Here is a 26,729-nt window from a genome sequence, read left to right as displayed (position 1 = left end):
GGACAAGGTGATCCCTTGTAATATAGCTGACATATGTAAGTCACTTTGGTCAAGAAGTGTCTGCTAAATGTAATGTAATGTCCCTTGGTCAATGGTGTTACAGTACAACTACAAGGTGGTCATGAATTTGGGCCTCTAATTCATCAAATAAAAAACAAAAGAATTAAAGCACTCTTGTATGAAAGACATAAAGGCTTTTTATTGATCATACAGAAGTGTCTCGATTCTTTGGTCTTTTTCACTAATGACCTAGAGGCCGATTTTGATGAGCACCCTGTATTTGTAGTCGAGGGAAGTTTAAACTGACAAGGAAAATGAGCTGTTCAGTTTGTGGTTGTACAGGTGATTAGGCCCTATAACTGTGAGAAAAGCTGATTTCAACAATATATAGGCTACTGCGTTCAACAGTTAACAAAATAGCCCAGCACACTGTACTCCCATGCTCAGTAATTGACATTCGCTTTAGTGCCAATCCTCCACCGGTGTCCGCACCCCCCTGACGGCGAAGTCGCCAATTAAGTGAATGGGTGGCTGTCACAGGCGAAGCCCTGCCCCAAAGAATGGTGCAGAATACCAATTTGATCTGCAATGTCACTCGTCACAGGGGAGGAATGTGCTTACCAATGTGATGTAACATTGTATCAATTACATGGAGCCAGTTTGTTCCAGTGCGCATTAGGCCTATACAGTACTGGCAAAGCATTTTGCATGAAGTGCAGACTGTTACAGTTAAGCGATGATGAGTAGCCTATTTAACTGCGTGTTTCTGTAGGCTATATAAAAAGCCAACACTGCAATTATCTCAGGAGGCGCTAACAACCTTCGGTAGCCTACAGTTTACAGGGCGCAGGTTTTCACTGATCTCTTTCTCCAGCGAGTCAGTTGCTGTCTGATCTCTTCTGAATCGCTAGGTGGGAGGATCCAGTGTTTGCCTGCGCAAGTGCTGTAATCTTCGCTACCCTTGGATACCGAGGGAGAGGTAGGCTACGCTATTACAGTTACGACACTACTGTCAGCCTGAACTCGCCACAGATGCTAGAGAGAGAAAACAAGCAACAAGCGTCGGTTGCTCGAGAGAGACAAGTTTCCCTCGACAGGGCGCGGGAATGAGCTACGCACCGTGAGATACTTCATCTTGACTCACTCTTTGGAACGGTCCTAAGGCGCACTGCATCTGTAAAGGCGAGGATACCTTCTCGAAGCTGTTTTCTCGCGTTTCTCAAACACCAGTGCCACTCCTCAGCACACAGGCTAGCTCTCAGGTGGAGGTGCGTGTGTCATCTATGGCGGGGATGTGAGGTGACAGGAGAGAACGCTCGCTGAATCCGCCAAGCACCGTGCCTCCAGCGGGCGAACTGAGAGGGAAAGCAGGGTCGTGCCCCGGTTGGAGCTCTATCTGTGAGCACCTTCAACCGAGGACAGCTGTGATTTCACCGGGCTGCCGTGAACTGGAGGGTGAACGTAGGGAATCGTCGAGTTTTGGAAGTTTTGCACATAATTCTGAGCACCATGATGTTTATGATTCTCGGGGCTGCCATTGTAATGGTAAGAGGACTTACACACCCACTTCCCTAGTTCTTAGAGTAACGCGTCTCACAGAACTGGCACTTGTGCATTTTCTTCCTTTTTGGATATATAGTAACTCCAGTGACTGCTTGTAGCTCAACAGGCACCTCCAAATAATTAACGGTTTTATGTGCATACAGCGGACATTTTTATGTTTAATTTTTTTACAACGGATTTTTTTCTCCATATATTTTTCATTGAAATGTCTATTTGTGTCACCGGCAAACTGCCTTTGCGGCCCGTGTCGTCCCAGTTGACTTGGATGGTTCTTTGCAGGCGGTAGCGTGTTTAACGGACATGAATGCTCTTCTGGACCGCTTTCACAACTATATCTTACCACATTTAAGAGGAGAGGACCGCGTCTGTCATTGCAACTGTGGAAGGTAAACCATAAATGTAATGTAACAGCTCGAAGAGTATTAGAATAATCATGGTTGTGCAACATTCTTATTCTTTATGGTTTCTGCTTAATCTTCTTAAAATTCATAGTTGCCCAAAAAATTCTAGCAGCGCCCTGCACCATCACAGACATAAAACTGCAAATACAAATAGAAAGAGAAAAGTGAATCACCTCCACCTAGGACTGTTTCAATAAGTTGTCACTAACAACTATTGATTATTTTGTCAAGTGCTGTGAGTTGATGTGTCTCCAGACCTCCAGTTTGCTCTGCTCAAGGTGATAGTTTGACAATGTTCTCTGTTACCTGACTACATGCATGTCAGGATTAGCATTGTATGTGAAATGTTTTTTTTCTCCACTTTTAATCATCACTCCAATCTAAGTTTGTTTCTGACTGCATTCTTGAATGCACCTACATGCTCTCCAGTACAATAGTTAGGAGCCTGTAAAATTATGCATTCTTTTGCTGACACAAGTAATAAAACACATGGTTCCACCAGGACATCAGCTAAGGTGCAAATGCAAAAAACAAAACAAAACAAAAAAGCTTTTTTGAAGAGGAAACTCCATTCTAAAACCCATTCCCTGTGATGGCAGACTGGGCAAACAGGGTCTCCACATGTCAAAAGCACTGTGCATGTGTTTGTGTGTTACACGCATTTTCATTGTCATATGGTTTGACATTGTGCCATAGACGGAACAAGTGCCTCAGACAGATTATCTTGCAATTTACTACATGTACCCTCATGAATGAAGAGTCCACCTGCCAGTGTATTAGCATGGAGTTTGGTTGATACGTAAGCATATCAGTGTCAACTTTTGCTAGGTGAATTTGAATGCAGGGATTTTCAGAATTGATCCTCTAAACATACAGAAGAGGGGTTGTCTTTTCTTTTTAACAGAAAAGTATGAGATGACCTGGCCCTCATGGGATGTCTAAAAGCACTCATGGCAAAAACAACTATGAAGTGTATGAAATCGCATGTTAATGATCCCCCCTTTGCTGATAGATGAATGCAAGTTAAAGCCTCATCTCTCTGGGTGTCTGATTGTTTGGCTGTTAAACTGGTCCGCTGCTACCACAGCTTTCTTTAGAGCTTCACAGTGTTGCCTTAATCTCCCTTGAACCAAGCACACTCCCACGCAACTCTCAGCATATATCTGCGCTGCTGTCTCACAGGCATAATGCTTTATAAACAAGATGTTTTTACACTTTTTTTTATAGGAAAAGATCTCCTCAGAGCTGTTTGCTAGTGAAGGCTGGGTTTTAGTCTGTATATCTCAAATGCTGAGTATTTATAAGATGCCAGGCGGCCACTGCCTGTGAATACTTCATGCTGCCGTGTAACTCATTTTGTTTGCTGCACAGCTGACTTGTTTTGAAAGCCGCCCCTGGTGTTTTCTGGCTTTTTCAGCGGCAGTGACTTTCCTGAGAGAGAGAGAGAGAGGGAAAGAAAGATAAAATGAGAGAGAAAGAGAGAGCTGTTGCAGCACATATCTCCCACCTACTCAGACCCCAGGGCCTCACAACCCTTTCTTTTCTAGGAGTATTGGGTTCTCTAAATCTCACACCCTCCCAGCTCTATTTGTTTCTACACACAAACACACAAACACACACGCACAAATATACATACATGCAATCATGTACATATGTGTTTGGTGTGTATGCTTGTGTGTGTTTGTTGATATATTTACTGCTCTAAGGCACTGACTCTCTCAGCTCTGTTTCTCACAGTGGATATTTCGTTCCACTCTGTTGCTCCCTTATTCTCTCCTTCTCCCCTCAGTGGCACCTTTCTCTCCTTTTCGGTCTGTCTATCCTTCTCTTGTCCCCTCTGCCATACACCTTTCTCCTCACCTCTTTCATCCTATCTAACCCTGTATCTCTCAGTATCTTAAACCATGTACCCCTCTCATTCTTGATCTGCATCCTGCATCTGCATCTAAATGCTCTCATTCATCTATCTCTCTTTCTCTCTTTCTCTCTCTCTCTCTCTCTCTCTCTCTCTCTCTCTCTCTCTCTCTCTCTCTCTCTCTCTCTCTTGCCCCTGCTTCCTCTTCTCCTTCTACACATTACTGCATTGTGCTTATCTGGCAGGTTTGGTGTTATGCTCTTGGTCCATGTTGTGAGAGTCTGTCGGCTACCCAGGGGATTATGGGCGCAGTTGTCCGTGATGCATTCCTCCAGCATCCCCTAAGCCCTCATTAGACCCAGTGGGCCCCCCAGTTCTGCCGCCCGCAAGCCCACAAAGCCATTAGAGTCTCCTCATCTTTGCAAACACACGGAGCGATGTTCACCTTGTTGCTGAAATGATGATGAATTAAAGCATTTCTCCCACACGCTCTTCCCCATTTCTCTCCCTCCCTCTCTTGTTTTCTCTCCATTTTATTTCTCTCCTTTTCCTCTAGCCTTTCATCCCTCTATCCCCCCTTCTTTCTCTGGCTCCTTGGCTTTTGTTTAGTTCCTATTATTCGGCTTGCCTGCTCTCATCACAGGGCCTTCGCTGTCATGATACATGTAAGACAATATTCATTCTCTTTCCTATGCTCCTTTCTCTTTTTATTCATTGGTCCTCTCTTTCTTTCTTTCTCTCTCTCTCTCTCTCTCTCTCTCTCGCTGGTATATGCCTCTCCTCCTGTCCCTCTGTCATCCTTCCGCTGTCATCCCCTCTCTCCTTGCCTCTCTCACTCGATCCCTTTGGTTCATTTCAGTTGAAAACACCCCCTTTGGCATGACTGAGTCTCTTGCTGTCTGTCTCTTTTTCCTCCACCAATCTCTCTATTTTTCCCTCCATCATGCCAATCACAGGCCATCCTGTTCGTCCGCTGACGGTCTCCCTTTTTCCCTGTAGGCACCACGTGCACTATGTGATCCCGTACGACGGGGACCAGTCGCTGGTGGACTCCACGGAGAACTACTTTGTGAGCAGCGGTGTCACCAAGCAGGAGATGGACCTGATGCTGGGCCTGCTGCTGGGCTTCTGCCTGAGCTGGCTGCTGCTGTGGCTGGATGGGGTGCTACACTGTGCCCTCCGGGCCTGGAGGACCAGCCCACACCACGGTATGTCCACACAGCCTCAGTGGAGGGATGGTTTTATTTAGACTAGAGTGTGCCGACACTTTCTGTCACTTGCCCATACACACCTAAGCCAAAATCTTTTACTGACAAACATTTGATAAACAATGGTTTTACTGAGCAGTCCTGCCGCAAATAGAACTGAATCGTGATCAATACAGTTGCGGCGGCATAGTTTGATGCTGGGGTGTGGGGTTGTACTTATAACAATGGAATCTATGAGTGGAGGCCTTTAGAGAGAGACTTATTCCCATGCAGATGCCTTATTCCCATTCATGGGAGATTACTTATTCCCATTCAGATGACTTACTCCCATTCATGGGAGATGACTTATTTACATGCAGATAACTTATTCCCATTCATGGGAGATGACTTATTTCCATGCAGATGACTTACTCCCATGCAGATGACTTACTCCCATGCAGATGCAGATGACTTATTCCCATGTTGATGACTTATTCCCATGCAGATGACTTATTCCCATTCATGGGAGATTACTTATGACCACGCTCTTGAAAGGATTATTTTAAGTCTATATCAGTGGCCATTCTGAAGCCTCTCCAGAGGCCATTCTGGTAAACTGACCAGTGGATCCAACTGACCAGTGGATTCTACCAACCAGTGAATTCCAAGCGTCAGTGGTCGCAAGAGAGACCACTAGGGGAAGCTCTCTAAATGCCTGGTTCACATACAGTATAGGCAGTCAAAGTCAGAGTCCTGGAGTGTGTGTGTGTCTTGTGTGATTTGCCAGAACAGAATCAATCTCTCACTTCACTACTACTTGCATCTCTGCTCTGCTTTGTCCTATTATCAAGCTCTCTGTGCTGACTGTTACCCTTAGAAAAAATGCTGGCCTGAGACTAGAGCAGGACACAGCACAGGTGCACGTGAGTGAGTCAGGCACTACATTCTCTATCCCTCCGGATGTCCCTTCAATATCTGGAGCTTGGTGTGCACGTCATAAACGTATTACACAAGCATGCGATCGTCAGTGGACAGGAATATGTGTGGGCTTGCGGAAGCTCCAGAGGTCTCCTGGTCATCGTTATAGGTGTGGTCCTTCAAACCAAATCCAGGGCTCACTGCGTGGTCCTGATCAACTGACAGGATGCCACTAATGTAAGGGCACAAGAGCGTAGTGATGTGTGGCCATGAAGATTCCAAGGAGAATGTGTGAGAGAGACAATTGTGAATGGCAAAGGTGTGTGTCAGTGTATGAGGATAATCGGAGGAGTTTGGGGAGAGTCTGATTGAGTCTGCTGGTAAGAGTAAGCGAAGAAGGGTGAGTAAAGTTTGCTGGATTTGATTATAATCTGCTGTTGCTGGTTTATACCACCTTAGTGAATGCTGCCTAGGACCGCTCCACACTTTTCTGTTGAGGTGGAGAGACAGTAAGAGAGGCTGAGTGAGTGACAGAGAGGAGGAGGTGACAGAGAATGGTAGAGAGAGACAGAGATAGATAGATTGTAAGAAAAAGAGAGAGAAGGAGACAGAGAGAGAGAGTGTTGAGGTATGGGGAGCGTTGCAGTGTGTTCTGAGTGTATGGCCAACCTCTAATACTGTAGGTGGGATAGGTGGAGAGAGGGAGGGAGGGAGAGAGAGAGAGAGAGAGAGAGTGGTACTGTGTGAAGGATTATACTTATAATATAATTATAAGTATTAATAATAATAATAATAATAATAATAAATACATTTTATTTAAAGCGCCTTTCAAGTCACCCAAGGACACTGATCAATAAGAGAAAAGGATATAGACATAAGAGTAGCATAAAAACATCAGACAGAGACAGTATACAAGAGAACATAGACATAAAAGCAACATATACAGGGATAGTACAAATAGACAGTACACTTAGTAAAACACACTATACATTCAGCAGAAGACAGACATTGCCAACAAAAGTAGAATAAAATAAAATAAAACAGTAATAGAGGAGCAAGTGGGATGGAGGAGGCATGGTTATGAGTAGGAAGGAAAAGCAAGAGTGTAAAGGTGAGTTTTAACATGGATTTAAAGGTGGACAGGGGAAGTGCTTTGGCGTAGTGCAAGTGGGGAGGGAGTTCAGAGTTTGGGACCAGCCCAGCTAAAGGCCCTGTCACCCCATGGAGGCGAGGAGATGTGCAGTGGGGTGGATAGGAGGTGGGCATCAGTGGAGTGTAAGGTGCGGGTTGGTTGGTAAGGGGTCAAGAGGCTTGAAAGATAAGAGGGTGCAAGATTATGTTGTGCTTTGAAAGGTATTGTACAGGGAGCCAGTGTAGTTGATGGAGGATGGGAGTGATATGTTGCCAGGGCCTGGTACGGGTGAGAACTCTTACAGTAGAATTTTGTATGTATTGTAGCCTGTCTAATCTCTTTGCTGAGACACCAAAGAGCAGGGCATTACAGTAGTCAAGTCTGGAGGTTATGAAAGCATGAATAAGAGTCTCAACAGTGGTGGGGTTAAGGGACGGGCGGAGTTTAGAAATGTTTTTGAGGTGGAAGAAGGCTGTTTTAGTGATGTATTTGATATGAGAGTCAAAGGAAAGGGTAGAGTCAATTATGACTTCAGAGGTAGTGGTGGTGAAGTAACCAGGGATGGATAACTGTGATTGTTCCAGCTTTTTCAGTACCGATGGTGTGACAATGAGTATGGCTTCTGTCTTGTCATGGTTTAATTTGAGAAAGTTTTGTGTCATCCAGTTGCTTATTGCATTGAGACAGGTGACCAGATTGGAGGGAGTGTGTGGGAGGGCTTAGTGTGAATATAGATTTGTGTGTTGTCAGCATAGCAGTTGTACTGTGTGAAGGATTGGGAGGGGAGTTAGCATAGGAAGTGTGCAAGAGAGGCTGTGTAGCAGGGAGGTGTGTGTGTGTGTGTGTGTGTGTGTGTGTGAAGAGGCACTGTATGAGTGTAAGTGGTTGAATAAGACTACAGGTAATCACTGTTCCAGCTCAACTGTGCATTCTGTTCTGGGATCAAGTCTAGCCCACACTATGGCAATCAGGGGAAAGAGGGTCTGTCTAGGTTTGGGAAAAAGTGTGTGTGTGTGGGTGAGAGAGGGAGAATGAGTCAGTGTGTGCGTATTTGTGTAGGAGACAAAAAGGGAAGTTGCAGGAAGAGAAGGTGTGTGTGTGTGTGTGTGTGTGTGTGTGTGTGTGTGTGTGTGTGTGTGTGTGTGTGTGTGTGTGTGTGTGTGTGTGAGAGAGAGAATGTGTGTAGGAGGGGGAGGAGAAAAGAAGTGAGTGTGTAAGTGAGGGAATGTAGAGATAGTAACACCTACTGTACTGGGTTGGATGGAGTAGAATGGCTGCAGCATGACCTCAGAACTACCGTGAGGAGCTCGCAGTGAAGAGTGTGGTGATTTGGCAGCTCATCAGTGTGCTGGCTATAATGTGGCACTTTGCCATGCCTTTGCAGGCCGGCCCAGTCCAGAAACACACACACACACACACACACACACACACACACACACACACACACACACACACACACACACACACACAGAGTGAGAGAGAGAAAGAGTAGAGCGGGAGAGGAGGAGCGAGAGAGAGACTGAGAGAGAGAGAAAGTGGATGAGAAAGACAGTATGTCAATGTCAAAATGAGAGAGTGGACGAATGTGTGAGTGAGTGTACCTAATCACCTAAGAGCATGTTTGCCTGTGTTGAGTCCAGCGGTTTTTGTTCTCGTGTTGTAAACATGTGGCAGTGCTGGTGTTGTGCGATGCCAGCTGGCCTTCTCAGGGATCAGGCCAGCCGGCCCAGACATCTGGAAATGCCTTATCTTACAGCCCTGCAGCAGAAGGGGTTATTGTTGCTCATGGTCATTACTCAAATAAAAATAAAACAAAACAAAAACAATAACAGTAAGTGCTTCTCAATGCAATACAATACAATAAGCACTGTAGGTTCCGTATGCCAAGGACATGTAGAACATTAGATACATCAGATCTTGAAGAAGCACTTAGGGCATTTTTCAGCTCTGATAAGTGTGGACACATTGAGGGATTGGGACTTTGCCATTGCAATAAGCACCTAAAAGCAGACCATAAAGCTCATAGCTCCAGTGGATGGGATTACAGCAACAAATGAATTTGTTGGAGGACAGTTGTATTTTTCTTCCTTTTCATTTATTTATGTATTTATTATTTTGCAGATGCAATTCGTTTCTTGTGCTTAAAGCTGCAGTGGTGTGGGCGATCTTCCTCTCGGTACAGACCTGTCAAATGTTTCCCTGGGCACTGAGCGGATGACTCAAGCAGCCCACTTTGTCACGGTCTTTCTTCAGATTACCGCCTTACATTTTCTCAAATGTCACGTCGGCTCAGCGAATATTTGGCTTCAGTGCCACAGCACTTTTAGGGAAATGGTATGTGTTTTGTGTCTCTGAAAGTGGTTAATAGCTCTCTGTATGCATTAGAAAAGATGACCGGTACTTTCCTGTAATGCATGTTTGTGTATACGTTTGTACACGTATCCATACGCCACTAGTCTGGCGTTAGTAAGACTATAGACATTGCTAGGTGATGTGTAGAAGATGTAAACAGTAAGACCTTCTCATCAATATCAATGATCTATCTTCAGATTTCTTTACAATGCATTTCATATCCACACACATAAAGAAAGAGATTTAACATGATTTTTTTTATTGTTCTCTGGTAAAATCAGATGGCCTCTAAAATGGTATGCTCAGAAAGCTGTTGTTTTTCTATATTCAGCATGGGCATTAATATATTCATATACTGAGACCTACATTTACACATAAATGATCTCTTTTTTTCCCCCCACCTTGTTGGACTATGAATGTCTCATCAAGTCCCACAGCGCAGAACTATGAGTCTGGATTGGATTATAATTATAAATCCGTTTCTAGGATGGTATTTCATTTTACAAAAATGTAATTATGGAATGTAATTAATCTCTCTTTCCCTCTCTCTCTCTCTTTCTCTCTCTGCCCCTGTGTAGTTCACACCATCTAACACCCGCTTCATTCTCGTCAGTAAAAATTGAAATGGGCCGTTATTTTAGAGGGCAGGGAATGTCTCCTTTTCTTGCCATCAACTCTGTCCTCCCTCTCTCCCCTCCTCCCCTGCCATCCATCCATCCATCCATCCATCCATCCATCCCTCTTTCCAGGCAAATAAGTCATCTTAATCACTCGTGTACCTTTATCAGCTCAATTAAATAAAAAGGCCTGCGGTACCAGCCCGCATGGCCTGAATTTACAGTTCAGGGGCACGAGGAGTGAGCGCATGAGCGACCTTGTGGATCTCTGGTAGTAGCACACAAATCACCTAATATAATAGGAGCCATACATGGAGCTGTAATGTGCCACGTCACCGGTGCTCAGTCAAGATGAAATAGCTCACTGTCCTACAGAACAAGGTTGGGGCTACGGCGGAAGAAAGGTTAAGTGCTTAGTGGAAGTGAGATCAGAGTCGAGCGTAGTCTCGTGAGGCCAGGCAGACGTGGCTATGCCACTTAGGTGATGAGAACTGACAGGCTAGAGTTGGAAGGCATTGAAAATGAGGACTAGAATGACTGAACGAATAATAGAAACTACATATTCCAGCTTACTCTGCAAGACCCTTCTCCATTACCACTCCAACTATACATGTACTTTTAGTGGAGCCTTGTCAGAGACTCTTGATCCCATTCACAGTTGGACCTGCTTCACATTAGTTCTCTCATGAGCAGTAGAGGTGGATCATACAGTAATATCTGCAGTATTTTACAAAACAACAGATAATAGTATTTTATCATCCAAGTTTCATAGTCTAATTTTATCCTTTTTTGTCCACATGCAGACATCGTGCCGTGGGAGTGGCTGTCTCGGGTGTGCAATCTGCGGGAGCTGCGCAGACGGCTGCAGCTGCGGCTGCTGGAGGACTCTGGGGGGAACATGGTGCACATCAAGCAGAAGCTCTATCACAACGGCCACCCCAGCCCCCGCCACCTCTGAGGCAGGACCCACCCCCCAAACCTCAGATAAGGCCCAGCACGCCTTTGACCACGTTAGTGTACTGATGGCCCAACATGCAGAGTTTGTTCCAGCAGAGAGACAGATGGACAGGCAAACTGATGGTGGACAGACAGACCGACAGATGGACAGCACCACCTCTCACCTCTCTTCAGAGAGGGCACATTTCACCTGTGACCCCTCCCAGTCCATCTCTGGCTCCTCCTTTTTCCTATCAGACAATAGAACGCTCGACTATTAACACATTCATGTGTTAGAAATGGCGCCATCCTGCCATCTCTAGACATCTCCCTCTCCATACATCCACCCTGAGACAAACGGCTCCTACACACAGTTGCGTGCGTTGCAGTGCTGTAGACGCATCCCATTCACTTTACATGGGCTCACGTCATCCGTTGCCGAACTGAATTGTGGGTCCGTTGCGTCAGGTTTCTCCCGTCGCTCGCGTTGAGAAGTTCAGCTGTTGCTGCACCGACAGACGGCACCGGCCAATCAAGCCAATCGACAGACTGCACCAACCAATCAAATTACGGTTATACTTCAAGTAATTTGCATAGCTACTGTCTGGAACACCCACTGGCATGCGTTGACGGAACGCAACTGTGTGTAGAAGCCCAAACTGCTCCAAACCATGAGGACCACCCATTGTGTCTTTAAGGCAACCACCTGCTGTCCCACCCTGGAGATCACACAGCCACCTCAAACCATCAACTACACCGTCAGACACGACCCCTACTATCACCAGTCAATGGTGCTGCATCACTTACAACAGCTCCACAATCTCAGTATTTAGTGAGACAATTCACAACATGGGTATTTTGAAACCTCTCGTTGACACCAGCATAGCTCAGACAACCTTCAGTCGACCCTCACCTGACGCTCATTGGCTTGTCCATTGGTTCTTTAGGTTGCCATTCTGTGAAGGAATTCTATCATGGGATGTCATCAGAAAGAATGTGTGTGCATGGGGGGGTAGGAGTGGGGGTAAGTAGGGGCTATTGGAAGGTGTACAGTAACCTTTGCTTGCAGGTCTTTTGTAGAGTAGGTGTCTACTTTGCTTGCAGTAGTCTGCTTTTAATCTGTCCTATTGGTGAAAGTGAGCGTGCGTATGTGTGTTTGTGGAAAAGAGGTGGGAGGGAGTCCAGGTTCATATATTTTTGATGTCTCCATTTTTCAAATGGGATTTTGCGCCCAGGGAAAATGTTTGTTAGTGTCTATTTTGGAGAATTCGCATGTTTATATGAAAAAAACAAAAACACACACATTGCGTGGGAGGATAAGTGTGGGTGCTAGTGGAAACATTAGTTGGGGTTCTGATTTTTTAAACACTTAGCAGGGGTTGGGTTTAACAAAAGCATTCGTAGTCAAAATAAATATTGTAAATATTTTTTTTCCCTTGGATTGACTAAAGGTCGTTTCAATTTTAGGTAAAAACTGGATGTTTTGCACTGATAATGTTGGAGAGGATGGACTGAAGGAGAGAGAGGAGGGCATTGAGATTTGGCAAGAGCGAAGTACTCAAGGAAAGTTCTGGTAAATGATTCATGGCCTTAATGAATTATGGGTATTACTTTGGCTGCTTTGTGTGTCCCTTGTGGAGATTGTTTCAACTAACACATATATCACCACTAAATGTGTGCGTTAAATGTTTGAGTTGGACCTGAGAAAGCCAAAGAATGCATTGTAACACTGTGAGAGAATCAATGGTTTGGTAAACCATTTTAACGCAACTGTAGATGATGTTGATTACATGTGACTACATGAAGACTGTAGGCTATGCTTAGCAGGATCCGCTTGATATTTGCAGTAACTGACCACGTTGTATAAGGTTCAGTAACTGTGAAAATGGGTCTTCAGTTTTTAACTTAGCCATTGTTTGAAATAGGTAATTGTTCTGTGAACTCAGACGGCCTCAAAATGTGCTAGTTAGCTTCTGAACTTTAGTCTTTCTAAAATATTGCAGGGTTACTAATGTGGACGTACGGTAAATACAAGTGATCATTTGTGTATATGCAGAGAAACTACATTCCAAATGACAGCAGCTCAGTATGAAGGCAATATACAAATAGCAGTGAAGAGCGATGAAAAGATTAAAAAAAATAAAAAAAATACAGTCCTCCATCTTACTGCATGAACATTAACATACATGTTGTAGACACATGAATTTTGCAGATCTGGACTACTAGTGTCTCTGCAGTGTAAGAGGTTTGTGGTCTTGCTGTGTGTGTCTATGATGAGAAATGTGCTTTATGTGTATTAGGATGTTGGAATGTGTATGTCCTGGTTGGTTGGGATCATGTGACTTGAGGTGTTGCCGGGATTGGCTCGGTCTCTCGTCTTGAAGTACCCAGTGTCCCCTCTCTCCCTCACCGTTTCCTTGTTCAGATGTTGCTGTTGTGAAGACGAACTTCTGTGTTTCAATAAAAGTTTGATGGTTTGTGATGCGTTTTTACCATTGATTGATGCAAAACCAAAATCAAAGAAAATATGTTTAAAAAAAACCCTGACATACAACACATACTAGCAGACTTTAAGAAATCATTATGTTTACTGTTCATAAAAACACACATTTCCATCTGATTAATATTTATCCACTTTATATTAGTGACATGGAATTATAGCTCATTCTTCCTTCATGTAAAGTAAACTTACACAGACAGGGTGATTTGATTCAGTCACAAAATACAGAACATCACACCATTTATAATCATTCTTCTCATGAATACAGTTCTACGTCTTACCCCTCTCACATGAACACAGACTACAGGCAAACAGGTAACAGTGGCCTTCTGGATATGACCCGTGCCCAATCAGTGGCTCATAAACTCCTTAGTCCCCATCCCAGAGCACCTTAATGTCTCATCCATCTCTCTCTCCCCCATCCCCTCCTCTTCTTTAGTGCTGGGCCACAGCTTAATGGGTGGTTAAGTCCCAGAACCACACCAAGGTGGTGCCTAGGTACCAGAAACTCTACCCCACCACCTTGCATGAGCAGAGGATCACCCGTTCCTGAGCACTGGCATCAAGTGTCACAAGTGCATAATTTAATGTAACGTGCAATGTCTGGGGTGACACATGTGCCCTGCTCGCGGACTGGGGGATGTGGTGCCTGTGCCGGAATCTGATGGGGACGATGGATGGACTCTGAAATAGAGACATATGTTAAAATGACTCCTGATGTTCCCATTGGTCTTTAGACACAAACAGGCCGGAGGTCAGTAATTGAGGTTATTGGAGGAAAGACGGTGAGAAGTGATGGACTGTAAACTAGGCCAATTAGACAGGAGTGCCGTCCTTGGGAGGCGGTGCTTCTGATTTTGTCCCGTTGCCTGTCCCCTCCCCCATTTTGCGGTCCCTGAAGGGGGACAGTAATTCTAGAATGTTCCCAGAGAAGGCCTGCGGTGGAGGCGTTCCGTGAGGCAATGTGAAGCCCATCTTGCCCAGGTCAACGGCTGCCCCTACGGTGCCATCCCCTTCCCCTGTCGCCTCCGTGTGGAGCCAGTCCATCTTCTGCCGGTGCTGCCTTATGGCCTCTTCCACCCGCGCATCGATCATGGCCTCCGTCAGCACGCCATCTTCAGAGGAGTACGCTGCCGCCTGGGATGGGGAACAAGGGTGTGGATGAGAGCGAGAGAGAAAGAGAACGAAAGAAAGAAAGAACAGAGGAAGAGAAGGCAGTAATTAGGTGACAGGAAAGCAAGGCCGGAGTAGACAGTGTTGGATAACCGAAGAACAGAGTAACAGAAAAAGGCATCTAGTCCAGTCCAGCAGCTAATTAGGGCAAGTGCAAACAATCACACAAGAACAGTGGAGTTACTCTTTTAGGAAATATCTATCCAGCTACATAGCTGTTACAAGTCTACATCGTTGAACACAGAAGGAGGCTGGCTTGAGTAGCAAGCCACAGAGTGTTTACACCCAGCTAGAGTGGCTGCTTCTGCTTCTCTATCTGACTGACTGAGTCCCCCTAGTGGAGAAGAGGCCTCACTGTGCTCCAGTGAGTGCCCCACTTCTCAGTGCTGTCAGGTCACCTATGGAGCATCACTGAGAACATGTTCCAGAGTTATTTTAAGCTGAGGTAAGCTCCATTTCTAAAACAGAGCTCCACGGCTGAGACGGAGCTGAGAAAACAACAGCCAGGAAGAAAAACAGAGGGGTTGTTGAGGATTAGTGAAGCCAACTTACTCAAGGGAGGCTTTGCTAAATGATTCATGTGGTAAATATTTCAAGGACTTAATGAATTGTGGATACTGTTTTGGCTGCTTTGTTCAAACATACTGAATAATCACAGCAAGAGTAAATGAGTGAGAATGAAGGAGAGACCCAATGACAGGACAGGAATGATCAGCCCAGACTTCCACTGACCTGCCAGGCGACGCCCAGTTTGGAGATCTCTCTGCCCGACATCCCCTCGGTCCGCTTAGCGATCTCCGAGCACTTCTGTCCGTAGTCAAACTGGGCCAGCTTCAGCCTCCTGCACAGTCAGACCACATTCTATCAGTCATGTCATTCTCACAGAAACACATTTGCATACCTTCATAGAATCAATTAGCGGACACTTTAATTCAAAGCGACACATGGATAAACACTGTCTAATCAGCCAGTGTACTTCCTGAGTAGTGAACTGAGCTACTGAAGGACAACAGAAACGTACAGGATAGCTCTTGCCCAAAACACACGTTCACACAGCCCATTTGGTTCAAATAGTTCAGGAAGGCAATCACTATAGTGTGGCTAAATGTTCCCAAAGTTACATATCTGTTCATACACCAAAGATGTTTATTTATGTAATTTAAGGACAAGGCAATTGTACCTTACATGTGCTTTCTTCATGATCAGCCCATGGCTCATTTGTACTGTTAGCCCTTTCTGCTACCAGCAAAAGGAACGTTACATAAATGCTGCCACTATACCATTTGCAAACATCTTTACCCAAATGCTTAAATGTACTGATGTTTTCCTTGGGTACCCTAGATGCTCGAGCTATGACAGTACGCAAGACTGCTGGATGTCTTCATCTTGATTCACTCTCTTGGCCCAGAGGCTGCTGGGATTGGGCTGTTCTGTTCCGCTGCCCAGTGAGCGGTAATTAATGGGCCAGTCCAGATGGCTCGGTTCTGCTGGTGTTCTCTCTGCCGCAGAGCAGAGCCTGACGCAGAACAATCCTCACTCACTTAAGAACAGCAACACCCCCGCTCAGCCTGTTCTCACTAGAACGCAATCTGGGCAGTCTGCTACAGTAGCTTTTGATTCATGCTTACACTTACTTTACCTGATGGAGACTCTGTTGGTGGTCCAAAGAAAACGATAAAGGTGCCAAAACTGGTACTTACAAGCTTGCTGCCAAAATGTGTGAATGCGAGTGTATGTGTGCACTGTGTTTTAGTCTCTACATAGTGGGAGTGTGTGTTTATGCATCATTTGTGTGTGAATGAATGCGTGCGCGTGTGTGTGTGTGTGTGCGCGTGTGTGCCTGGCGTGCGTGCGTACACTCACTGTTTCCCCCCAGTGGCTGGCTCCAGCACATATCGGTCGAAGTACAGGCGCACCAGCCTCTCCCGCTCCTCCAGCCCTGGCAAGGCGAAGTTGACGATCTCGTCAATGCGGTCGTTTATTGCCCAGTCAAACTGCTCCGGCTGGTTACTGGCCAAGACCAGCATGAACCTGAGACAGAGAGCGCACGTTTGATTAAAACATCTGCCAAAGGACGAAACGCAAACACTGATATTCTCACGGGCACACAGTGAGGCAAAACATGCACACTGGTAAAGGAAGCCCTTATTCATTAACCACAAATGGTTGCACCAAAGAACAGAGCACACCAATGTTGGTAAAATTCTATATCCAAGCACCATCTTGATCATTACTTTTCACTGGTGTATGATTACATATCAATGTGTCTAATTGCAAAGAAAAGATAATGTACAAACACATGTCATGTACACTACGAAACAAAACAACTTCACCCCTTATAAATGCCTTACTTTTTGACCTTAAAACCCCTCTATAATTAAGTAGGTTTTAAGTAGAAATGTGCATAGATTAAGGTCAAATAAGGAGAAAAGCCTACTGAATTTACCCCTTACTTTTTCGATTTCCCCTTTCCCCCCTTAAATCAAGGAATCCCTGAATTAACACCTTAAAATAAAATTAAGATATACTTAAATTGTTCTTAATTACCCCCTTCATCATAACAAATAAAGGGAACTTCTGACTTGACACCTTAAATGTAGATTAATGGGTCAGATCTTAAACTGACATTTAAATAAAGGGCCTGTTAAGCAAATTAAGGACCACTTAACTTAAATTAAGTGGTTTAGGTATGTTTTCAGGGGTAATTTAAGGTAAATTTGAGTATGTTTCGTTTTGTAGTGTGTGTAATAGTTAGCGATAAAGAGTAATAAAGGATAAGGACAAACTTGTTGCTCTGTTCTCCAGTGCGGTACAGGAATGCATTTAGTGTAGCTCTCAGATCCTCACTGATTTTCTCCTGTATATAAGACACACAGACAGACGGACGGACGGTAAGGAACGAGATGAATATAGAGAGGTCGGACCTGTGAAGAACCAACAAAGTGTCGACACAGAGCAGTAACGAGAAAGAAAGAGACACACGAGAACTCACAGTGGATCTTTTGCGGAGGAATGCATCGGCTTCATCAACGAAGAGCAGGAGGCTGTGTGGGACAGAGAGAGAAAGGTGGGGCATCTTATTAAAACTGGAAATCACATAAATAGTTCAGATTGGTTGGAGTTTACTGGCTTGTCTATAAGGGCATTTTTGCCTATTAAAAGGCCGTTCACACCAAGAACGATAACTATAACGATAATGACTAGCTGATATGAATGACTACGTCCACACATAAGCAATAACGATAACAACGCTAATATTAACGCTAATATAAGTTATCATTCCTGATTTGAACAGCCCTTGTATGTAAGTCCATGCTTAGGTTCTTGGAAACACATTTAAACACAACTGCACTCTTGTGAGACAGTTCTCTGAAAAACTCCAGGCGTGCATTACCCTCGTTTGCTAGTGTTGGCCCAGTCGAACACCTTGTGCATGGCTGTCACGCCCTCACGTCCCATTGGTGCCACATCACCACCTGTCATAATGGCGTAATCCATCCCAGAATGCATTGCCAATTTCTAACCACAACGACATGGTGGAAGGTTTGAGAATGACATTGTTAATGACATTGTTAATATACACAAACCCACAAGAAAATTATTTAGTGTATCGCCACAACAAAAAGGAGCAGAGACATTTGGCTGGTAATATGCAATGAAAAGATCCTACAAGGTCCAAGGCATTACTGCAAACGCATCATTTGGAGAAGGGAAAAAAACAAAAACAAACTCACTTTGGCAAAGAGGGTCTTGCCAGTGCCAGGTGGGCCGTACATGAGGATGTTGCGGTACAGCCCTCGGTTCTGCCGTGTGTTCCTCGTCGCTATGGCAATGTCACGCACACGCTCCTCCAGGACAGGCTGAGAAAGACCAGGAACATAATTGTGTTAAAAAAAAGAAGATGTTTCTGTGTATGTATATATGTATAGAATGAGTACTGTGACTAGCAGAAGATGTAGATGACTGTTGCACTTGCACATGAATATTGCAATGAATAGGTGAATATGAATCCATGCTGGTACTGATACTCACGCTAAGCACAACCCCCTCCAGAGCATCCTGAGGCTTGCTGCTCAGGCGCTTTGTCACCTGAGAGAGAGACAGAAAGAGAGACAGAAGAGAGAGAGAGAGAGAGAGAGAGAGAGAGAGAGAGAGAGAGAGAGAGAGAGAGAGAGAGAGAGAGAGAGAGAGTAAATGATAGTTAAAAATACAGAGGAAAGACAGTAAAAGATAAGAGGCAGTGGGAGGAGGGAGGCAGGCAGAAAAAAAGAGTGAGGTAAGAGAGATACAGAGAAAGGAAAGAGAGAGAAAGAGAGTAAATGATAGTTAAAAATACAGAGGAAAGACAGTAAAAGATAAGAGGCAGTGGGAGGAGGGAGGCAGGCAGAAAAAAAAGAGTGAGGTAAGAGAGATACAGAGAAAGGAAAGAGAGAGAGAGAGAGAGAGAGAGAGAGAGAGGGACACAGAGAGAGAGGGATTGAGGGGAAAAGAGGTCAAGAATTCTTTAAGGCACACTAAACTTTGAAGCAAGACAGGGCCCCTCTAATCAGCTAAAAGCTCCTCAAAACTGATTCATGGCCGTCAGCACAAGCCTCGGCCACACGCCAACTGCTCTCCTTCTCCCTCTCTCCCACTCACACTAGGAACTGTAAACGGCAAGCACGCTCATCTACTGCAGGTCTCAGGCTGTTAAATCTCCCTTTCAAAAAGGTGTGTGCTTAACAATAGGCACTGGAGCACTTCACTTCATAGAATTGTCTGACCTCTAACTGGACCTTTTGACCTTGCAATTGCCAGTGCAACCACACTGCTGTTCCACACTGTGCTTCAGTGCTGGTAGTTGCCCACAATTCACCACTTTAGGCTCACCTTCCTAGAGTTTCTATGCTTAACCCTGAAGCATTACACCTGACTAAGGTAATAAATGTGATGGATATTGGCCTTACTAGACTAATGTAGACTTTCCTTCACAGGAAATGGATGAATAGGTCTTTCAGGGTTTTTTTTAGGAACAAAGTGTTCTAAAGAGTTCTTGCCAACGTAATGTATGAGTTTAAAGGTCTCCATTATATATTTTTTTTGTGTGTGTGAAAAATTGCTTGAAATTTGGCCAGCGCTCACTTGAGCCTGAGAACAAAATCTTAACACAGCACTTTGGAGAAAAGTGTGCTCCGGGAGCGATGGCACTCTGATGGGAAAGACAAATGCGGCGCGTGAGAGAGGGCCTCAGGCCAGCAGGTCCTCTACCTTGATTGGATGCTTGATGGCTTCGCCCACAGTAATGCGGGACGTCTCGCGGACCAGGGAGGGCTTGCCGAGACGAGCCTCGATGTAGCGCCCAGCCACGCCCGTGGCGTTCCGCGCCGAGTAAACGCCAACTGCAAGCAATGTGAGTCCTGCCACCTAGAGGTATGAGACAGGAACTGCAGGTTACCTTCAGTATGCCAGTCAAACACTAATAGACCTAATATTCCCCAAACCAAATGCACATGCTTTTTTGCTTTAGTGATGCCGACAAGAACCACCCATGTTAGATAAAAAATATCACAATTATTAATTTTTTCTTCCTAGTGAGCACTCACCGTGGCTGTGACCTTATCCCAGTCTGACACAAAGGCTCGGAACCCTTCTCCAAAAACTGCCCCCGCAGTTCTAAAAAGAAAGCACACACCCACACAAATGACATAAAGGCACGAAAAAAAGGGAAGACGTAACAATTTGTTTTATTACAAATTCAAATTCAGTTTGCTTGCACATCACCCTGGACTAAAAGCCATATGTATGCGTGTCTGTAGCCACTCTCCCGGGGACCGTCGAATCTGCATGAATGTGGTTTCTCCCTGCACCGACACGCCTGACTCTACAAATCATCTAATGACAATGTTTTTTATCAGCTAACCGAGATGTGCTACTCTGAGCAGGAAAAGACCCAGCTCATGCAGTGCTGTGGTAGCCCACAAGCAACACTGGGAAACGCTACCATATGGTGTGTGTGTGTGTGTGTGTGTGTGTGTGTGTGTGTGTGTGTGTGTGTGTGTGTGTGTGTGTGTGTGTGTGTGTGTGTGTGTGAAGGGGCTTTACCACTGTTCTAGATGGCGTACAAGACAAGTCTATTTTCTATTGTATGACAATGTGTTTTTACTGAAGTGTTTTAACGAGCAGACCAAAGTTATAAGTGAGAAAGCTCACATACACGCTAACACGTAACATGCATTGCATAGAGCATGAATAGGCAAACAGAGTATTTCATTCATACAGCAACCCTTAGTACACCATCCATGTATGTTGGCTAAGAACTAGATCCTCAGACTGTTTGCAGCAGACTAAAAACAGTTTGTCAACGCTTCCCTTTGCTAATTTGAATGCAGCCGTTATTACATCTATTATTTCCAAATGTCGATCGAATCAAACTGTAAGTTTGTAAATTGTAGCTGACTAAAATCGGGGTATCTGTGCCAATACTCTGTCCTACCACAGTCTACCTGTTGGTACAGGAGTCTGCATGCTTACTGTATGCTCTCCAGGACAGTCTGTCTGTGTTCAGCGGCCTTCAGACGGATCTGCTCACGGATGATGTCAGCGTTCTCCCGCTCCACGCGTCCCCGAGCTTTAGACTCCGCCTCCACACGAAGCATCTCGTTCTTGTGACGCAACTGCATCTCATGTTCGATGGTGGCTGTGTGGAAATAAAAAAATAAAAAATAAACACATACCAGTTATAAACCAGCTATATAGCATTACATGAGCTCACATAGTAGGCACAGATGTGGATCTTCTTTACAGGATCAATTAAGCCTAACAATTGGAGTTTCAAAGTTCTATTCTTTGTTGCCTTCTTTGTTGGATAGTTGGAAGGACATAGGTATCCTATCCAACTAAGCATAACTTCATAGCAGCACAGGTTCTTCCAGCCAAAACATCCTGCATCTGTGGCCATGATATAACAAAGACCCGAGACTGTAAGTGGCAGATAGCAGTCACTCAATAGAAAGGTCTAAAATACAGTAATTTCCTGTGTATTAGCCGCATTGTGTATAAGCCACAGGACTGTTTTATGCAAGTTAAAAGAAACAAAACCATATTAATACCATATTAACTACCCCCGTGTATTAACCGCATAGCTGAAGAAATTTTGCAAAATCAATGTATATGCTGCGGCTAATAGTTTGGAAATTACGGTATAAATAAATCTCTGTACCACTAATGTTGCTAATATCTGTGGAGATGGTTCCACTTCCTCACCTTTTCTCATGGCCTCCTGCTTCTGAACAGACTCCTCCTGCCTGCGCAAGTTCTCTTCATTGATGGCTTGCTGCAAATTAAATCAAAGATGGTCTCAATTACATCCCTACCAATCTACAAGTCTACAAGTAATCTACAAGTCACTTCTCACTTGTAAATACCGTAGTTTACGAAAGAATACAGCACAAAGTACTTCTGATTATTCCACTGCTTGGTTGAATTTCCCATTGTCCTACGTAATTTAGAACGACCATTAACCGTATGTTATTTGCACACCTATGAAGAAGATCCATTTTGTGGGCCGTATCACAGTTGTATATTAATTCGCCGAACTCGTTGTGATGTTTAAATTAACTGTCATGTTGCAGCTGAGCTGTAAATTAACTGTCATTTTTACAGCTGAGCTGTAAAATGCAAACGTTCAGAACATGGCAACATTGTAGCATATGACAGAGGTGGCTTTTAGCAGAGCCCGTCTACGGAGAGCCTCCCCACTCTCTATTAATACCATACAAACCGAATTTGGCTGCAGTTCACCAGAGTTCACCTAGATGCGATCGCGGGCGAGTCCAAAATACATGGGGTCCTATGGAGCTACATGGCTACATTTATTGTTTTCACCTATTTAACAACTGAAACCCTCAGATTTTATTTTATTTTTCGCAAAATGGATATGGATTATCAATCAAAAGTGAAATAATCCGGGAGTCATGTCCTTTCGTTTTCTTACAGGTTGGGTCGTTGTTGCCCATAACAAGCTAGCATTGATGCTATGCTATGCTATGATCATGGTAATAAATGACGTCATTGACACGTTTGAAAGGCTTTTTAGAACAATTAAGTGTCTTTAAAAAATATAATACTCAACCAAGTGTATTGTCTTTGCATACAAATTCGAATACAATATTCAAATTACTTGAAAAAAAATTATATTCCGAGAAAAGTGGATTTTGAGGGGTACAGCTCCATAGACCTCCATTCATTCTGGACTCGCCCGCGAGCGCCCCTAGATGCAGTACCACACCGGAAGAGTTCCGAGAGTGAAGGTTCTCCCCTTATTAGATATTCTCTGCTTTTAGCTAGATGGATGACAGCAGGCTAAGTAAAATAGCGATGTTTCCAAGCTAAAGCATCAGAATCTTGGGATACTCCCGCTTGACAACGGGAGAGATAGAACTAACGACTGGCCTTTGGCTGTAGCAACCATCCATTTAGAACTAGTAACGGCAGTTTGTCCTGCAAGTTAAGAAATTAGTTGATATGTGTTGGAAGAAAGTAGTTCTACAAACAAGACAAGTTTTAGCGATTAAAACGTTTAAATTGTAACAGGAAATGAACACAACGCAAGTGGCAACAGTGGAATAAGCAGGATAATGGACTCCACGGTGGTCTGTTCACAGAAGTTAATGCACTTTACGAGGTTTAAACGCCCTCCTCCGGCCGCCGGGGCCGCTTTTACCGACTAACCGCATTAACTTCTGTGAACAGACCACCGTGTCGTCCATTATCCCTTACATATAGATATGTAGGGTTCAATAATGTCACAATACTCACATATCCTTCCTTAGTAACATCTACAGTCCACTATCTACTATCTACTATTATTTCAGTTTTACAGCCTGAATAGCACGTTACCTAGGAGGAGACCATGCTTGAGCATTAATATCTTCAAAAGTGCTATTCAGCCAGTATGTGCTCAGTGTGATCTATATGAAAAAATCTCCGGATTTCTCCTTTAAGCATAAAAGAAGAGGTAATTTTCAAAGGCTCATTATATGGGCATTAAGTGCAATAAATGCCAATGTTATACCATAGATATTATTATACAAAGATATAACCGTGCAATTAACCATGTGTATTGTATGAATGTATAACATCTGCCACAATTTAAAAATGTTCATGTTCTTACTACCTACACCACATACAATTTTGGTCCTATTACAATGAACAAAACATACAATCACAAAATGTGATCCTTATCTTCACGTTAGTATGTTGTGGAGACCTAAAATATTGACACAACATTATTAAAGTATTTTGTTTACAGACGAAATACTGTTTGATGTCATGTGGTTGCAAAAAATAACTTTATAATACCCTCAATATCACTCTTTTTGCACTTTGAATGTAGGGCCTAAATCATACAGTACAAACTTGTAATGGTCCTACTGAGAACATGTTTGCCTTCCACTATTACACTATTATAAAGTCAGGCTAGGAATATGACAGGTTAGGAATAGATGCCCAAACATGGCTTCCAGAGAATGACCCCAGTGCAAATGAATGAGAGGGCAAGGACACCTACCTGTTGTCGGAGCTGGTCATCATACCTCTGCCTTGCCAACTTGTCCTGGTACTGTGCCCGCTGTAAAACACAAAAGTGTCACCATCATGGATGCACAGTAGAGGAAAACATGCTCATGAAACAAAGCTGCTCTAGCATGATAGCACCCACACCCCCATAAGATATAATGCTAATTAGAGGCCCTGTTGATAGTGTCGGATCACCAAACCCAGATTTTGGTTCAAACTCTTTGGGTCCACTCCGAGACAAAGTCAGTTTCAAATAACAAGACTGCCATACACTTATCCTCACAGAGCTGCATATTAGTCTCATGACTTCAATAACCTTTCATGGAGGAGAAAAATGTATCAGTACAGTCTTTACTATGGAATACTCTATCATCAGGGGCATGTTCAATCTCTAAACCGTTTTAATACAGCTTCCACACTGAACGACATGTGTACTCCAAATGCAATGGCGTGCAACTTTCTTTGAGGCACCTTTTCTCATCAGCACTGATGTGTATATAAAACCCACTGTATTACAAAAGTAATGTGCACAAGGCATCCAACTAAATTCATTTACAAATGCAAAAGTTGAAAAAATAAACTAATGTCCAAAAAAAAAAAAAAAAAAAGCACTAATAATAGCATTTTCAGCTGCGCTCGTGTAACACAACAGGGTTTTCAGTGCACCACTGTTTAAGTTGAAACGTTGGCTGTCTTGCCTAACTACAGTATCAAGCTAACACAAACAACACTTGTGTAGCATCAGTATGGACCCTTTCAAGAGAGTTCCATTATCAGCATCTTATTATACGGCTCTTCACAATGCAAGTAGAATGCTCCATTGACTTGAATGGGATTGCCGTTATTTCTTGGGAAAGGACCTCTGAAAACAAGAATGACCGCTGTCAATGGCAACGGAGTTTGCGCTTGGAATTTCATTCAAAAGTGAAAGCAGACGGTTGATCAGCTGTGTTCTAAAGAATGTTTGATTCAAGTTCAGCGTGTGTTACTTAATATTTGTTTCTCAGCAAAAGCCCCGACTAAACGCTAACAAATAAGTGTAAAGAGACATATCTTGGAGTTTATTTTTTTTCGTTTTGGCAAGTACCTGTATAATAAAGCGGGATAATGTATAGCGCCCGGTCATTATGGGAAAATAAGTCCCTTCAGGGCGAAACAATAACCCCTCGGCTGGCTGCGTCGGGTACGGTTCGGCCCTGTCGGGACTTATTTTCCCCATAATGACCGGCGTTCTATACATTATCCCTTACATAGTTGGCCCCACAAGGCTTCCGTTTTAACATTCCATATGTTATCTTAATGCAGAGGAAGTAGTAGCATTGTTTTTGTTTTTATTGTTGAAAGGGTCTATAGTATTGAATCTTACAGCCTGGTTCTGCTTGGTCTCCTCTTGCACGGTCTTCCTCCTCTCTTCGGCCTGGATGCGAATCTGGTCACCTTTCAGCTGCTCCAGTGCCGCCTCATACTCCTGAGGGTTAGGAAGAGACAGAGAGATCATTAAAGGAATCACGGTTAATTGACTGAAGCTCACTGTTCCAACATTTCAGTCATGGGTAGAGTGTTTTTGCCTACTCTGTAATGTGGAGGTGATGAACTCTCATCATGAGGCTCCATAGAATAATGAAAGAATAATGAGCAGATGGAGCCTTGCCATGTTAGCAATGACTTATAAGTATATAAGTATACTCTTTTGATCCCGTGAGGGAAATTTGGTCTCTGCATTTATCCCAATCCATGAATTAGTGAAACACACACAGTGGCACACAGTGGCACACAGGGCACTTCAGCCATGCCTACTGGTCGGGGTTCGAACCGGCAACCCTCCGGTTACAGGTCCGAAGTGCTAACCAGTATGCCACGGCTGCCCCCGACCCACTTGAGGTGAGATTGTACAGCCCCTGCCCTTGACTTCTCTTTTTGTGTTTGTTTAGCTTATCTGTGTTTTGTTTCATCCATTTAGTAATAGACAATGTGCTGTCTGTCTATGACCAATAGGCAATTAAACATTTAAAAAAGGGGGTGAGAGCAAAGAGAGTACAGTTAATTTACTACAACGATATGTGTAGAGCTTCTGATGGGACCAGAACAGATCTGCTAACCAAACATGGGACCAAAAACGATATTTCAATTAACTAGTTATCTAATCATCTGTGTGTGTTTACAATACTGCATTACACAACACGCAGCTCATCTACCCTTTTTTGTAACAATCAACCATGCACACACTAATCAAAATGTATCAGATCATGCTGTATTACAGAATCAGAATCAGCTTTATTACCTTTATCTTGGTCTGATGCTCCATCTGAACACTCTGCTCCTGCATCCGAGCCAAATCCAGGGCCTCTTTGGCATGTCCTGCAAAGGGGGCCAGACAGCGGATCTTATCAAACACTACAAAAACTGACCTGGCTTATTGAATGACAAGCAATACTATAAGGGCATTTGTGTAAATAGGTGAACCTTGTTCATGACCACACATACACATAATTAAATGTCATTAGACTGAGAGGCATGCTAGACCACTGTCACATGACTGC

At 43.9% G+C, this 26,729-nt stretch overlaps 2 protein-coding genes across 2 annotated transcripts in view; one reads left to right on the top strand and one right to left on the bottom strand.

Annotated features, from left to right (window-relative positions):
• The first annotated feature begins 609 nt into the window (after positions 1–609).
• LOC125302058 (transmembrane protein 240-like) lies at positions 610–11,435 on the top strand. The gene is made up of 4 exons (XM_048255012.1): positions 610–1,545; positions 1,843–1,949; positions 4,819–5,027; positions 10,829–11,435. Exons 1-4 carry the CDS (start codon positions 1,510–1,512, stop codon positions 10,981–10,983), a joined length of 507 nt encoding a protein of 168 aa, XP_048110969.1. The 5' UTR covers positions 610–1,509; the 3' UTR covers positions 10,984–11,435.
• A 2,095-nt stretch (positions 11,436–13,530) lies between these two features.
• The window catches only part of atad3 (ATPase family AAA domain containing 3), a 13,902-nt gene continuing 703 nt past the window's right edge, over positions 13,531–26,729 (bottom strand). The window contains exons 2-16 of the mRNA XM_048255011.1: positions 26,471–26,547; positions 25,556–25,657; positions 24,182–24,241; positions 21,877–21,946; positions 21,145–21,310; positions 20,217–20,286; positions 19,882–20,037; positions 18,667–18,723; positions 18,369–18,494; positions 18,029–18,153; positions 17,627–17,678; positions 17,421–17,491; positions 16,498–16,665; positions 15,367–15,475; positions 13,531–14,598 (exon numbers count right to left, since the gene is read on the bottom strand). Of these exons, the coding sequence (XP_048110968.1) occupies positions 14,278–14,598; positions 15,367–15,475; positions 16,498–16,665; positions 17,421–17,491; positions 17,627–17,678; positions 18,029–18,153; positions 18,369–18,494; positions 18,667–18,723; positions 19,882–20,037; positions 20,217–20,286; positions 21,145–21,310; positions 21,877–21,946; positions 24,182–24,241; positions 25,556–25,657; positions 26,471–26,547 (1,730 nt within the window). The 3' untranslated portion in view covers positions 13,531–14,277. The remainder of the gene's footprint in view (positions 14,599–15,366; positions 15,476–16,497; positions 16,666–17,420; positions 17,492–17,626; positions 17,679–18,028; positions 18,154–18,368; positions 18,495–18,666; positions 18,724–19,881; positions 20,038–20,216; positions 20,287–21,144; positions 21,311–21,876; positions 21,947–24,181; positions 24,242–25,555; positions 25,658–26,470; positions 26,548–26,729) is intronic.

Source organism: Alosa alosa, chromosome 10, assembly GCF_017589495.1.
Source record: "Alosa alosa isolate M-15738 ecotype Scorff River chromosome 10, AALO_Geno_1.1, whole genome shotgun sequence".
NCBI classification, from domain to species: Eukaryota; Metazoa; Chordata; class Actinopteri; order Clupeiformes; family Clupeidae; genus Alosa; species Alosa alosa.
The sequence above is the reverse complement of the archived record's forward strand: the minus strand, read 5'-3'. Positions and strand labels throughout refer to the sequence as shown.

Excerpts from the sequence above, each read along its gene's own strand:
- LOC125302058 (XM_048255012.1), top strand. The coding sequence starts at position 1,510 with ATGATGTTTATGATTCTCGGGGCTGCCATTGTAATG. Across the intron at positions 1,546-1,842 it reads TCGGGGCTGCCATTGTAATG|GCGGTAGCGTGTTTAACGGA; the intron begins GTAAGAGGACTT and ends GGTTCTTTGCAG. Across the intron at positions 1,950-4,818 it reads TGTCATTGCAACTGTGGAAG|GCACCACGTGCACTATGTGA; the intron begins GTAAACCATAAA and ends TTTTCCCTGTAG.